Raw genomic sequence first — 16,941 nt, forward strand, 5'->3', positions numbered from 1 at the left:
ATTTGCTCCTGACAAATTAGTGCAAGAATTCACGCAGGAGCAAATCGTTGATTTCATTTTTAATTAATTTTGTTTCAGAGATTGGGAGTGAAAGCCCTAAAAGGTTTGTGAAGAGATAACCGATGATGGCTGCAGCTTCAAGCCCTGCATGTTATACAGAAAATATGTAAATCTTCGGCCTCCTGGAACAGAAAGCATAAGATTTTTTTTGACATACCGACATGGAAAGTGCATTTCCCTTAATGCTGGCCAGCACACTATTGGTGGTGTCCCAAAGCAAATAGCGAAATATTTAGTTTTAAAAGACCCAGAGTTATACACCGGCCACTCTTTTCGCAGAACTGGAGCCACTATGGTTGCGGATTCGGGTGGAGATATTTTAGCACTAAAGCGTGCAGGAGGGTGGAAGAGCACCGAAATTTCGATGAGTTATCGAAATGTCTAGCAAATTATTTGGTAGTAAGGAGAGTACAAATGTTCTGCAGTCCTCGAGTTCAGCAGTTTCTGAGTCAACAGATGGTTCATCATCATCAGTATCAACTCTTTCATCATCAAAAATCTGTGTTACTGGAATTAACAATTGTACCATGATTTTCAACATATATGACTATAAAACAAAATTTTCTAATGTAAATAATAATACTAACTTAAAAAAATTTTGCAAGTTAACTGTCAGTTTTACAAGTTAGTGACTTGATAAAATAAACTTTCTTGATTAATATTGTGTTTTTGGAAACTGACGTTTACAAATGAGAAACATATAAAACAAGTTATGTCTGGTCGCTCTGGGATCTTACTCTAATATATTGAATCATAGACAACATGGATATTTTTCGAATGTTGATTTCATGGACTACAGTCCATTCAAGATTGATTGACATTCCAGTAGGTCCAGATACAGCTTAATATCTGGTTAAAAAATCTTCAATAACTTATGTCACAAAACAAAACTATAAAGGGTTTCCCAGGATTAATGGGAATAAATTCGTATATAGGTTCAGAACCTCAAAATAAGAAGAAAAGTTTCCATGTCTGGAAACACTTCGTTGAATAGCTCCGTTGCTTCAAAGATGAAGACTTGGTTATGGATTTTTCAATTTGAATGTAAAGAACAAGGACATTTGGCAGCCCTTCCTAACATAAACTCACATTAAAACCGAAAGTGAAATGTTATGAATATATCGTCAACTTACTGCCAAAACCAGATGAGTAACATTTAACATTTTGTTAGTTTTGTGAATTGAAAGTTTCTCCTTACAAGACAACAACTATAAGAATGAAATGAAACCTCTAATAAGTGAAAAAACAACATAGATTGTGGTTCTGCGTGAACATAATTATGCAGTACAATCATATACCAACATCAAATTGGTGTGAAAAATGTACAAATTATTTTGTTTTGGCATTAAACCGACAATAATTTCTTGTCTGAATTTGCTTATTGTCATATCTTGCGAAATATCCGTTGAAATATTTGCTGAAAAAGGCATTTTTCATAAGGAATAATTGTCGATGATAAAGGTGGCATTGATTTTTCAAAAGACCACATAAAAAGAAACATTATTTTGACATTCGAACTAGTTTTTATTAATTATCCTGGAAAGTCAGATATATGATATCGAGGACATCTTCATAGAACTTTTTGATCTCCACAAAATTGTAGTTTATAATTTTCCTCTATTCTTCATAGTCAACTCACCGTTGACAAAAAAAAAAACTCCAAAAAAGGGGTTCACTCTCGAAAAGATAATAGAAAATCGATATATTTTCTCCTCTACAAACTATTCAGAAATGAATTCAACATGGAATTCCTCTCGAATTTATTTTCTACACTAGAGTAAAATCCATATATAGAAATTGGACATCTCGTTCGGGAGTTAATATGTAAGGACAAACAAACAAACTAAACAAACACACCGACTTTCATATTCATAACAATAGACACGATAAATAAACTGCTTCACATGAGTTAGGGATATTGACTTAAATTGCAAAAAAATATAGTTAAAATAAGATTTTGTGATGAAAATTCATATTAATATGATTTCAAGTTGCAAATTAATTTCAGTCTGTAGGTCTGCAGCGTATACAGGATGGTTAAAAAAAATCGAGTAAAATAGCGAAATTTTATTCCCAGAGAATTCAAGCATTTTAAGACAATCAATACAATGTATGGCCTCCACGGGCATCAATAACAGCTTGACGTCTTCTTTGCATACTACACACGATGTTGTTGAACATTTCTTGAGGAAATTGGTTCCATAAACGGCGCAGAAGCTCTCAGATCATTTAAGGATTCTGGGGTAGGTTGATGATTATCTAATCTTCTTTGGAGCATATCCCATGCAGGTTCTATGCAATTCATATCTGGTGAGTGCGGAGGTATTGGTAAATCTGGAATACCAAGCCCTCGCGCTCATTTTCAACTAAGGCTGCACGGTGCGGTCTAGCGTTATCGTCTAGAAATTGAAAAGTTTCACCAATAGCAGCGTGAACATTTGGCACAACATTGTCAATGACATGCTCCCTATAGTGTAAGGCGGTCATATTCCCAGGACAAATGTGTAGATCTGTGCGCCCATTGAAACATATCCAGGCCCATACCATAACACTACCCCCTCGGAATGGATGGACATAGCGACGATTACGGGGTATGCGTGGGATTGTCCATAACCTTATTCTTCGAGAATCTGAAAATTGTCCATATACGGATTCATCAGTGAAAAGGACACTACGCCATTGATCGTTCCAATTGATATGTTGCCTTGCCATTCCAGTCTTTGACGCTTATGGTCACGTGTTAATGGAACTTCTCTTAAGGGACATCTAGAACCTAGATTCACCTCTCTTAAACGTCGTCTGATGGTTTCGATGGAAACTTGGATCCCATGTGCATTTTGAAGAGTATTTCGTAGCATTCTACACGTAGATGTAGGGTTTCTTCTCGCCGAAACGGTGATGAAACGATCCTGAGCAGGTGTTGTTTTTCGTCGCCTACCAAGCCTTGGTCTTTCCAACACGAAACCTGTCTCCCTGAACCTATTCCAAAGTCGAGATATCACACTTTGGCTGACTTGGAGCCTTTCCGCTACAACAACCTGAGTTAGGCCACCCTGTAGCATTCCGATAGCCCTATTAGCCTCAGCGTTTGTTAATTTACGTCTTGGCATTTTCAGAAAACTCGTTTAAAATCGAAGCCGTTGATAAACTGACTTCATTTCAAAATAAGAACATTCATGAAGCATATGCAAAGAACCAAACAAACAGAAAAAAGGCGACCAGATTGACGGAATGTCTCATACTGATTTTTATTGGATCGATTCAAGTTGTTATTGAGTTTTAAATGATTTCACAGATTTTCTCGAAGATTTAATACTTTTAAAAATGATTGAATACGATATCCCTAACTCTTGTGGAGCAGTATACTTGTATAGATTCAAAATAAAATACCTTTCCACGCCTCTGCTTCGTAACAACGCACCCTTATGGCCGTATGCACCGTTTCATTAAACGAAGATTGAATTTTCAAATCCCAATGAAGCATATAATCTCCTTGAAATAAACAATTTAATTTTTGTTTAATGAAATGGTACCTACATACGGTCACTATTGATCTTCAAATGAGCCAGTTCAGTTCATTTCAATGGCAAAGGATTTATTTGCAGTTTTTGCCTAAGCTCTTGTATCATACGAAAAATTGTATGATACCTCGTTACGCTAACCTATGCTAAAACTGTATCTCATACACATGCTATAATTATTGTTTGATGTTGAAAATTGTAATGCTCTTCATCAAAAGAATATATATATTTCAATGGCAGAATGTTCGTAGTTGGGATAATCTGATTTTTTTACCAACATCGACAAAAATGTCGATCCAATTGACATAAATTTGGATAGAATGTGTTATAGATACAAGACAAAATCTGGGAAACTACATGTAGCATAAATTTTGCAAGAACATTAAGAACCCCATCCTTAGGACAAGTTGTATTTGCATTCTTGGAAATACCAGAAAAATAATATTGTTTCTGCGAATCAGCGGTGAAATCAGAGGATGAAACTGAATGCTCAATATGTATAAGAGCAACATATTTCTTAATTTTTCCCTGACTGACTTCCTGAACCAAATTTCAAATGCATTAATATTGAACCCTCGTCTTCGTCTCACGAAGCAGCCAGTCCCAATTTGCGTTTCCAATTCGGATATACATTTTCGGGTCAATAATTTAGTTTGCCACGTCTTCATCCCTTAGCGGAGTAACCTTAATTGCTTCAAGCGGGGTGTCTCACCTCCTTCAAACTTCGACATTCCTCTTTGGAGGGAATCTTAAAAGCGACAGGCAAGCGTTTTTCGACAGCTACTGGCTTTTGTCACAGATTCGTCGGCATCTCCTCAGTAGAAATTTGGACGTGACTCGACTAATGAATTATAAACTGATGATGAAGTAAACAGGTTGTAGCCAATGAGAGATAAGCTGATTCAATACTGAATTTAATCGATGGGTAATTATGGCATCCACTATGAAATTTCTAAAGATTCAAATGTGATAGGTACTTCCAAAAGCACGATCAAATATAAACTAGAAGAGGGTGAATTCCGCTCATAAGCATAAAGCAGGAAAAATTCTATATATATATATATATAGCAGTTCTTTATTGTCTTCAAACAAATTGCCATCGACCTAGGGTCCTTCAGCCTTTTAAATTTACAGTTTTATTTATCATTTTTTTTATATAAAATATAATACAATATCGTACAATAATTATTTAGTTGTTATTCAACATTTTCAGAAGAGTCTGTGTGGGATGTTTTCTTTTAGTCCTATTCGTTCCATCATCGTGGTATTGTATAATTATATCATGCTGTTCTATCAGTTTAGAATGAAACTTCATATTGAGTCTCTTGATTCTTTCATTTATTGGTTCAATTCCTGTCTTTTCGTATAAGAGTTGATTCGGTGGATTATGGAGAACATTGTTTGGGTGTCGCATTCGTGTTATCTTTCTTAGGGCTGTTGCTGTTGTCTCTGCTACTCGCAGATTTTTTATTGCTCTGGATTTGCAGTTTGCGTATATTGGGTATGCATATTCAATCAATGGCCTACAAATGGTCTTATATATTTTTGCTGCATTGTAGATGTTGATTCCTCGCTTCTTATATGTCAATTTAGAAAAATATGTGGCTCTGGAGATAGTCTTTTTCTTTATCATCTTTGTGTGGGCATTAAAATTGTATCTATTGTCTATTTGAACACCCAAATATTTTATAGTCGGCGAAGGTCTTATGTTAACTCCATTGATATTAATAGTTGGTGAATTTGGGTTGATTATGTGATCAAAGATGATAAACTGAGACTTAGTTGGATTTGGTTTCAACCTCCATTTGTGGAACCATAGTGTGACGGTATTTACTTGTTCTTGCAGGCTTTGTATGCACTTTTGCAATGATTTTTCATGTACTATCAGTGTTGTGTCGTCAGCAAATTGTAGTACATATTGTTTCCTAGATGGGTTGATGGACATATCATAACAGTAAAATTTATATATTGATGTTGATAGCGGAGATCCTTGAGCCGTGCCCTGCTCTGGACTGAAGTGATTAGAAACAGCATTATTTACTTTAACTGTTAGTTTTCTTTTTTCTAGAAATTGCTGACATAGCTTAATTAGGTAGTATGGGCAATTAGTTTCATTCAGCTTATATAAAAGTCCTCTGTGCCACATACTGTCAAAAGCTTTTTTGATATCCAAGCATAACGCAGCAGACTTATCTTTTTCCAACGTCGCATTCTGAACATTAGATATAAGAATTGACAGTGGGTGGTTTGTTGAGTTTTTTTCCGTGAATCCGAACTGAAAATTTGGTATGTATTTGTTTATATGTAGATCAAGCAATTCCTTTATTAATTTTTCATAAAATTTCCCTAGAACTGGAAGCAGGGTGATAGGTCGGTAATTTTCGACTCTTCTACTGCTATCTGTATTTGGTTTATGTATGTTTATTATGGTACCTATTTTCAAAATTTTTGGGAATATGCTGTTATTTATACAATACTCGTATATTTCTATCAGTTTCTTGTGGATGCTCTCATTCAGGACTTTGACAATGGACCATGGGATGTTGTCTGCTCCAGGTGTGGTGTTTTTAGATTTATGAAAAATTTCATAGTAATCTTCCTCATTAATTTCAATTATCTCATTATTTGTGTTTCTGGTCTTGTTAAAATGATTATCATACCATGCATTCACCCTGTCAAAATGATTTTTATCAAAGTTGGCATCTTCATTCAGTTTGAAAGTATTTTGGTAATGATTTACCAATAATTCACATTATTCCTTATCGGTCTGATATTCTTTCACATTATCTTCTAATCTAGAAATTCTAATCTTCTAACATTTTACATTTATAAGAAGTCCTCTAACATATAAACATCTCGAGATAATATGAAATTATTTGGTGTTTTTAACTATGAGCAAATAAGGAGTATCTTTGGTCTATCTAAAGAATGAAATGACATCAGCAGTCAGAAGTATAACTTTTTTGCTTGACTGCCAAAATACTCCTAGCTTTTACTGCTGACGTTAGCTATAATGATTTTTCATACTAAGTAGAAGCTTCATTAAGATTCATTCAGATCATGATGAAATGAATTTCGTAAATAAATAACAATAAATATTGATTTTTTCCAATAACATTCGTTAGTGAATGAGTTTTTGACTTATTATTATTACTTGGCCTGAGAATACTTTTCTGTGCAGAAAAACAGGGTGTTTCATCATAAACTGGACAAACATATATGGTCGGTAAATGACTTAGGGAGAATCATTTTTGCCTTATGACATATACCCGTTTTCGATGCATAAGCGAGATAGAGGGTGCTCAACATCGTATTGGAGCAATATTCTAATTAGTGTGGTCAGTTTTGTATAAACCTCAAAGTAACAGTTTCTGGTGACATCTGAGTATTTTTGAGTGCTCAATTCAGAAAAGATGAAGAACTCCGAATTTTTTTTACATGTCTACAGCGAAAAAAAATTTCATCTGAAATTGTTCAACTGTTTCCTGATTGTACTTCTTTTTATACTTAACACGAGTATGGAAACAGGACCGAAAAATATCAAACCGTTTCTTTACTGCAGCCGTCCAAGTACCTTTAACATGAAAAAAAAGTTGTTTGGGGTTTGAGGCCCAAAATTTTTAAATAATAGGAGTACTTGAGGAACCAAAAAAGAAGAAAATAGGACTAAAAATTTAAGTTAACTTGAATGAAATTTCAGAAGTGAGGGGGTAGTTTAATTTTGGCAACAATCTGTTTTTCAAGTTATTATATGGGTTTAAATTCAGACTGATTCATGAATTTTTTCGCAATTGTGTTACAAAATGTAATTTTGTGTAATAAATATTTTGTTCTGGTGAATATAATTTTTTTTCGAAGTTTGCATATTTTTTGTGGTGTCCTATCATCGGCACGTTCTCCTCATGTCAACAAAAAATTAAATTGTGATGCAGTAAAGTGTATTTCCTTCCAAATATTCAAACTATCCTGTCAAAAAATTTAATTTTACTGTTTCCACTGAGACGTGTGAAAATTAACCTTTTTACCCAACAAAGGGTAACGAATGGGCATTATGAATGATTATTTTCAATAATTCATTTAATTTTGAATATTTATGACTGAATTTAATGAAATACCGCCCTGTTATGCTAATTATTGAAATGTAGAATTCAGTGAAATAGTTAGCTCACAGTTTTATATGAATATAAATGTTTTTTTTTGCAGTTGTTCGCGTGACAAGTCCGTATCAAATACTTATCAGTTTCCACCAAATTGAAATGGATATTCCAACCAGGCAAAGTAAAAAAAAATTGAAGGATTGGATGGCATATCCCAGATGAACCGTCTCTTTTCCTGAAAAAGATTTGTTTCGAATCGAGGAATTAGGTTTCGAGGAAACAAAAATCCACCGATCTCTACAAGTGATGAAGTCGTCATGAGAGGCCACAATTCTGATATGGTCGACTAGACGGGTTTTGCAGATATGGTGGTGAGTCTATCAGTACTTCTGATATGTAAAATATTATGTAGAAAAGTTCCAAATTTATAGCTTGATGTCGTAAACGTCGGCGTATTTGTGGAGATTTTAAAATTACCCAGCGAACACTGAAATCCAGCCACTGTACACTGTACTATACAGCCTTGTTGCAGTTGAAATGCGGCGATAGTAAAGCAGTAACTGTATCAAAACGGACCGTATATGCACATACACTTCACATCCAATGATGACTTTGCAGTAACTGTAGAAAAGTTTCACAAACTGTACTTCAAATACAGCAGTGGTAGTGCAATAACTGTAACGAAAAATGGCATAATCGACTATAACTTACTGTACCCATCGTATACCTACCTAACCTTGACGCCGAAATACAGAAACTGTGCAGTAACTGTACAGTAACTGTACATCAGTGGATGCCATATTGCTGTGGCCTATGCGGATGACGTTGTCCTACACTAATCAGAGGTAAGGTAATCAGTGTCATCTTCGATCTGGTGCAGAATACTCTGCTTATGATTAAACGATGGAGCTTGAATAACGAACTCTCGCTAATCCTGGTAAAACTGGACACTGGACCGCAAACTACTGTGGAAGAAATACATTGAGAATCAATCGAGCAAGGCTAATGTAATTTTTTGGTCTACTCGGTGAGTACTTGGTAAGGGATGGGGCTTCAAATTACACATTATGCACTGGTTGTACACTGTAGTGGTGAGGTTGTACACTGTGTGGTGTCTGGTGTGGTTTACCTCCATGGGGAGGAACTATAGCCACACCATTATAACTAGATGTCAAAGTAATGCATGTCTAACCATTAGAGGCGCTCTGAGATCCACCCCTACGGCAGCCATGGAGTGTCTGCTGGGCTTACCTCCTTTACATCTCATATTTACAGAGGTGGCTATGAAGGCAGCTCTTAGAGTTTGGGAACAGGGAAAATGAACCGAATAGAGTACTGTTCAGGGGGGCATGCGAGGGTTCTCATGATGGTGGAGGTTATCAACTCATTCCAGCTTCTATTTCGCCGAACCCTACGGGTAATTGTTCCTGACAGAGACAGGTCCACTTTACATCAAACAGGCTTCTTGTGCCTGAAGGTCCCACTTGGTTCACAGATGGCTTTGTGTTGCCCGCAAAGAATGAAGTGGAAATTGTGGGACCTTGTTTCAATCTGTCCATCCCCCTAGGGAAGCATTGTTCCATAGTGCAGGCTCCCTTTCTGAGGAAAGGGTTAACTCACACCTAGTAGAGGAATGTAGGGAGGAACTGCGAGAGCTGGGCTCTGGTAACATCGTAATGTGGAGTAATGTGGAGTCCGGCGCACGCGGAACTTCCGGGAAAGGAGAAGGCAAACATACTTTTGTTAAGCGGAGAGCCTGATCAATTTTTGTCGGTCCGGGACCAGAGCAGCTCATCTGTCGTACATCTGTCAAGAACTTCAATAGATGGCTAGACAAGAAATTTTCCTCTGAATGAAGTACGGGAAGTGGTCTCAGACTATCCAGGCTTCTCATTGACAGACCATCCTCTGTTCCTGAGGTAAAAAAACACCTGACAGTAAATAGCTGAGTGTGGTGACTGAAGCAATGACTGGCCATTTGTTTAACACTTAAATAGAATGGGACGGACTGGCTATTCACTGTGACGCTGGTGCATCACTGATGAAATTGGTTGAACATATTCTGTTCATCTGCAGCAACCTTGAAGAGTTAAGGATGACACAACTAGTTAACACAACTCCCACGATTCCTATGCTGAGAGGGACTTCCTCTGTCGACTTGTGACGTTTTTGTCAGAGTGTCTCAGGGTTTGGTTCTGTACAACTACAAGTGGATGAACAATGGGTCACTAGACCTCAGTTCAGCCCGTTGGGAAACCGCACGTAGAAGAATATGAACTGCACATCAAATACTGCATTTTGAAAATGAAGAATCGTTAATGCAGAAACTGTGCGGTAACTGTTTATCCAAAACTGCATTTTTAAAACGCAGACTTATCAATACAGAAACTGTGCATTCACTCTGTATCAAAAACTGCATTTTAAAAATGCAGAATTATCAACAGAGAAACTATACAGTAACTTGATATCGAATGGTGCATTTTTAGAATGCAGAATTATCAATACAGAAACTGTCTAGTAACTGTGTATATCAAATACTTTATTTTGAAAATGCAGTATTAACAATACAGTGCAGTTATTGTTTATCAAATGCTGCATTTTGAAAATGTAGAATTAATAATAGAGAAACTGCACAGTTACTATTTTTCGAATACAGCATTTTTAAAAGGCGAAATTATCAATACAGAAACTGTGCAGTAATTGTATATCAAATCCTTCATTTTGAAATGCAGAATTATCAATTCAGAAACTGTACAGTAACTGTATATCAAAAACTGTACAGTAACTGTATATCAGAAACTGCAGTTTTGAAATGCAGAATCATCTATTATAACTGTATATCAAATGGTGCATTTTTGTAATGCAGAATTATCATTTTTAAAATGCAGTATCACCAATACAGAAACTCTGCACTTTCAGTACTGCAATTTCTCTGCTGCATTGACGTGGCATTTGTAATGCAGTATCTGTATAGTTGCTGTATGTCATGTTTCCTGGATATAATCAATTTCAAATTCATCTTATACTGGTACACTGGCCGATTCACGCTATTTTCTTGCAGTATGAATCATATATCTTCTCAAGATCATTTTCACAATCGGTGTAATGGACCCCATTAATTTCAAATCTTTCTCAAATATGCCAAGGTTTGCGAAGAAGTATATCATTTACGCAGTAGATCCGATTTATTTTGTTTTATTTTTGACTTATGTTTTATATTGTGAAATGAGCTGAATAAGTATGACTTTTGTTATTTCACATCACAAAACCTGAATGAAATAGTATGCTTTTTGGCGGCTTTTAGTCCGATATGCTGTCAATTGATATGTGAACAACGCATCAAATTTCTGTCCACTCGAATGAAATGCCTGTTGGCTGTTTACATTTTTTGGTCGTTTGCATACTGGGAATCAGAGAAAATGGAACTCCAATTACGATTAATCAATTTCGATCCACAAACGGCGCGTTGGTGGGATAATTGAATTGAGTATAATTTGTAGCAATATTTTCCCTTTCATGTTTTTCCTTTTTTTTCAGTTGAACACGGAATGGGCACAAGTAGAAGTTATTGATCTTATAAATGACGGATCGGGTTTAGCCTTCGGAATCATTGGTGGCCGAAGCACAGGCGTCGTCGTCAAGACCATTTTACCTGGAGGCGTAGCAGACAGGGTGAGTTCATGTTTCAATTATATTTTCTACATTAAAATAATTTTCGCAGGAATTTGGACAAATTTTTATTCGTTATCCTTTTAGTACATCGCCAACGTTTCGAATCGGTTGTGATTCTTTCTCAAGGCTGGAATGTCAAAATAAAACTAGAAACAGATAAAAACGACCTAGAGACGATCTACCACTCACCTCGTATTTCATCGGATTGAATATCGTCAATTTTATTAAAATAATTGTATCCTGTTGCAATGCAGATCAAAGGAGGTGTTCCCATCACATATAATAAATAATATCAGACAGGTTTATACACTGGAACTGGAGGAACATCCTTATTCATATTTGGTTGACAGGACCATGAAAAAGTTCCGTAGGTCAATTTTGAATATAGAAATCAAGATATCCATTTGGAAAAGAGATAACACGGAACAAAAACTGAGAAAAGCGCAAGAATGGGTGGTAGACAAAGTGAACAGTACCACATATAGTGCGATTACAGGCGCAGGAATCAGAAATTTTCAGAAAGTATTCCAGAGAGTCAAAACCGAAAATATTAAAAAGCTCGATAGACTAATTGTAGACCAGAGACACCCTGTGGGTGCTATACAGTCAGACCGATTCGTGAACAATTACACCGACGTCGCGATTCCTGAAGAAGTAAAACTAATTTTGGGACTCGGAACGAAACATGGGATTATACCTGATCACATTCCAAAACTTCAACTAATCAAAGATATAGAAAATTTCACACAAACAACGTTTCAAGATGAGGATGAGAGAAACCAGGTCAGAGGAAGATGCGTTGGAATAATCAACAACTTTGTGAGAATGAACCGACAACCCAAAGACCCATTCAAACAACACTTTATACGAACTGGAAGATTCATCAAGGAACACCCGGAAATAATCATAGGAAACTCAGATAAAAGTAACACCACGGTAATAATGTATAAAGACGAATATGTTACAGAGGCTAAAAAAATGCTGAATGATGGAGCAACATACAGGGCATTACCATCTGACCCAACCAAAAGAATCCAGAACAAAATTAATAATTACTTAAAACTACTTAAGAAAGACTCGATCATAACAGAATCACAGTACAAGATGCTAATATCGTATAATAATGTAGCACCGAAAATATACTTCCTTAGGAAAACCCATAAAAGAGAAGTAAAATTAAGACCTGTAGTTAGTAGCATAAAATCTCCCAGCTACAAAATTGCAAAATTCCTACACGAAATACTCAGTGATGTTCTATCAACCTCTGTGTTCGATGTTAAAAACTCATTCATGTTGGTTGAAGAACTGAAATCAACAGTAGTACCGGATGGTTATGAATTAGTGTCACTAGATGTAATTTCTTTGTTTACAAACATTCCGAAAGAATTGGTCATCAAAACAATCAAAGATCAATGGCACTATATTAAAAACTTCACGAATTTGAGAAGGAAAGAATTTGTTCATCTTGTAGATTTATGTTTTGAAGGAGGGTACTTTGTTTTTGAGGGTGTTTTCTATGATCAAATAGAGGGTACAGCAATGGGTTCCCCGGCGAGCTCAACATTTGCGAAATTAGTTATGCTCGCTTTGTTTACGTATGTGATATCAAAGTTGAATTTCCATATCCCTCTAATAAAACTCTATGTTGATGATACATTACTATTGATACCTAAAGAAAAAATTGAAGAGACTCTGAACGTTTTTAACTCATTCCACCAGAAAATAAGGTTTACCCTAGAAAGAGAAAAGAACCGGAGTATTCCATTTTTGGACATATTAATCATCAGAGAGAAAAATAGATTGAAAACAAATTGGTACACGAAGCCGATCAACACGGGTAGGTGCATAAATTTCCATTCCAATCACAGCTTCTCACAAAAGAGGAATATAGCAGGAAATTTGATAAATAGAGCGATTTCTCTGAGCGATGAGGAATATAGAATAAATAACTTGAATAAAGTGACTGAAATCCTGAAACAGAACAACTATCCAACATACTACATAAAAACCTGTATAAACATCTACAATAGAGCGAAACGTACTATCAGATCGAACATCGACACGGACGTAGAGACGGTGAGCACATCACAGAGCACATTAACATCACAACATATAACAACTAAAAAATATTTCAAACTAGTATTTTATCCTACATTGTCATATAAGATTGAAAGAATTTTCCGCGAATACAATAGTGCTGCAGCATTCTATAATGTTCTCAATAATAAGATGAAATTTTACACAAAACTAAAAGAAAGAACACCAATTTTACAGCAATCAGAAATTGTTTATAAAATAGAATGCAATAACTGCACAAAATGCTACATAGGCCAGACAAAACAACTACTACAGGAGAGGATAAGACAACATAAAAATGATGCAGAAAAATCTCACATAACACAGGGAACGGCTCTCGCTGCACACGTCCATGCTGAAGGACATAAATTCAACTTCTCGGAGGTCACAGTTCTGGATTACGAACCTATCTACGGTAGACGGCTAATTAGTGAAATGGTGCACATAAGGTCCAACAACACAGTAAACTATAGGGAAGACGTCCAACATCTCAGTTTGGTGTATGATAGTCTTATATTGGGCAATGCTGGGGTTCAGTGACTCAAAATGGTGATTCTTAATTATGGATACAACTGAGAGCTTTCGGAGCCTCGATGTTTGTGTTGTTTGTTCATTTTGGTATTTTATGGTGAAAGTCATTTGAATGTGTCTAAGGTGCATCCACCAAGAACAAAATGTTTTGATTTAGTTGTTAAGTTGTATATTACCATTGTTGTTTTTACCTTATTGTTTTTTACCCGAGATGTGATATTTTAACGAACATATATAATGTTTTATGGGAGAGTTGAATGTCATCTCCATGTCACTCATTGCGATTTGTGGAACGTACCGTGAGACGATTCTGTTTACCCATGTCGTATTAACAACACATGAACCACTTGAAGATTGAATGAAATTTAATTCGAGATACTTATACAATTATTTTAATAAAATTGACGATATTCAATCCGATGAAATACGAGGTGAGTGGTAGATCGTCTCTAGGTCGTTTTTATCTGTTTCTAGTTTTATTTTGACATTCCAGCCTTGAGAAAGAATCACAACCGATTCGAAACGTTGGCGATGTACTAAAAGGATAACGAATAAAAATTTGTCCAAATTCCTGCGAAAATTATTTTAATGTTTATAATATGGACGTAACCAATAATCGAAAAATATATTTTCTACGTTTCCATGAGAAACCAAAGATGTTCTTTTGATGAAAGTTCTATGAGGAAGTTATTGGATATTGCGAATATGAAGTCGGACAACTGAATATACAGGGTTAGAACTATTTAGAGGGGCACTACGGGGATATCGAAAACCGTTAGAAATACAGGGTAGCTCAAATTACGAAAAAGTTGCGTTATTGAAGGATGAGTGGGTGGGTGTAAACAGTTCTCCAATATCTCTGATGGTTCCTGAGATATCTCGAAGAAACTGAATATCAAGATAATCATTTTTTCTTCATAACTCATTTGTTTCTAGAGATAACTACACGAAATTCGGTGTGTAGTCTAGGATTATGACTACACACCGAATTAGCGATTATACTGGTGTACTACTTTTTTGTAATTTAAGCCACCCTTTATTTTTAACGGTTTTCGATATTCTTATAGTCAGCCTCTAAATAGTTCTAATCCTGTATATTACAGGGTGTATTGTGATGGGATTTTTCTCTCATCCTGGACGCTCCTTACCTTTGCTCGAGCGCCAGTGGGGCAATCAGTGGAACCCCACGTCTCTCACAGAATCTCCAAAGAATTAGAGAGCCCGGGTAGACTTGAATGATCAGTGGAGAAGGGTAGCAGTGAAAACTAGGGTGGTAGCGTCTTCTTGGTCTCTGTCTTCTGACATCGTTCAAAAAGAGTTCCTACCTCTTATGACGAAAATCTAGCTCTAACTGATTTAGGGAACTGTCTCTCACTGGCAAAAATAACTGGCAACAAAATGAACGTTCAGTCCTTTATTCCTACTGGATTAAATTATATACAGAAATGTACAAGTAATAACAAATATTGATGTCACACCGGCGGCCTGGTCGGTGTAGGGGCGGCTGATGACCTACGGTCTCTCCAGGAAAATACGGTTGAAATAGACGGTAAATACGGTTAAATTTTGTACGGTCACTCTAGAGGAGTAAACTTTTCTCGGCAGTTCGATCTCAACTCACTCTCTCTTGACCTTCAGCGCCGCGCGTCGAAGAAGTACCCCTCTCCTCGGAAAATTTGCCCCACTATGGGTAACTCATCTGTCCATTGGATACACTCAAATTGTTCGGTCAATCAGCCGGCTCGGAAAGAGATAGAAATAATTGAAGAGAAGGAAAAACGGAACAAGTTAAAAGACCTTTTATTTTCATAATATCAGTCGGTAAAGATATGATTATGATAACATAACGGTTCTTCCAAAATATTTAGATTGTCAGGTCCTATTATGAAAATATCGGTGAAGAAATTTCCTTTTGTGGCGGAGCAAAAATCTGCCTCACCTGAAGGTGAGCTTTTTTTTCAACAGACGGTAGAACTGGTCAAAATGAAGCGTTTCACCAAAAATCACCTATACAAACTTACAAAATGACAAAGTTGAAAAAAAATTGAAAATGATTACTGAAATAGTTCCTAATACGACCCTAGACCGTTTGTTAGCTGAATTATCGCTAAGCAGTGGGAAAAAACTCATCTCCTGATTCGACCATGTGGTTTAGTTTAGGATATTGGCTCGTTCGATATTTACGTGGTAATGAAAATGGAAACTTAGGATTGCCGAATTGTTCTCATTATTATTTAGTAACTTACACGATTGTATGAAATGGCTCATTTCAATACGAACTGACAGAAGAGACTTAGGAAACTAGTGTAAAAAATAGAATAATACTTCAAAATCTCACCAGTAAAATTCGTCTGAATTATTCACTTTCAAGAAACTGCCTGAATTTTCTACATTTTTTTTTTCACCCTAAATTGCACAATACAAGAATCATAATTCTCTCAAAAATGACCTGATGCATCTAATCCGATGAACTTAGTACTGAACGATTCAATGTCCAGCCATATGTTTTTGTTTTGTTTCGTTTTTTGCGATACCGGAGTCACCTTCCACAGTCCCGTACTTGAAATTCAATGAAATTTTGTCGAAATTCTAGGGGTTGTAGTTCAGCCATCTTGAATTTTTGTTTAAACGACTTATTTTGATGAGTTCTACCTTCTGTCAAAAAAAAGCTCACCTTTGAAAACAGCCTGTATACATAGCGATTCGATATGCACAAAGTTTTCCAATTTCAATGTTTTAGAGGGTATCCCGGAAGTTAGAGCAAAACGAATCACAGATGATACAGATTTTTATCTTGAGAAATGAAGAATGCTGTAAATGGTAGTCTCCTACGATGTTTTTGAGTCATCAGCAAAGATTGAGATTTTTATGATTCCGAAAAGTTCACATAACTTTTTCGCCTTTGAAGCTACAAATCTGATCTTTTCGAGTATAATCCAATAGCATTTCGAAGAAATTTTTTTTCGGTAAGATTTTGAATTATG

The 16,941-nt window shown here is 36.0% G+C and overlaps 1 protein-coding gene across 4 annotated transcripts in view; it reads left to right on the forward strand.

Moving 5' to 3' along the window:
* LOC123308260 (inaD-like protein) overlaps window positions 1-16,941 on the forward strand; it is a 370,976-nt gene that overhangs the window by 13,691 nt on the left and 340,344 nt on the right. For all 4 annotated transcript variants that reach the window (XM_044890846.1, XM_044890847.1, XM_044890848.1 and 1 more), the window contains exons 2-3: window positions 7,785-8,049; window positions 11,216-11,350. In XM_044890846.1, coding sequence (XP_044746781.1) covers window positions 8,044-8,049; window positions 11,216-11,350 — 141 coding nt within the window. In that variant the 5' untranslated portion in view covers window positions 7,785-8,043. The remainder of the gene's footprint in view (window positions 1-7,784; window positions 8,050-11,215; window positions 11,351-16,941) is intronic.

Source organism: Coccinella septempunctata, chromosome 2, assembly GCF_907165205.1.
Source record: "Coccinella septempunctata chromosome 2, icCocSept1.1, whole genome shotgun sequence".
NCBI classification, from domain to species: domain Eukaryota; kingdom Metazoa; phylum Arthropoda; class Insecta; order Coleoptera; family Coccinellidae; genus Coccinella; species Coccinella septempunctata.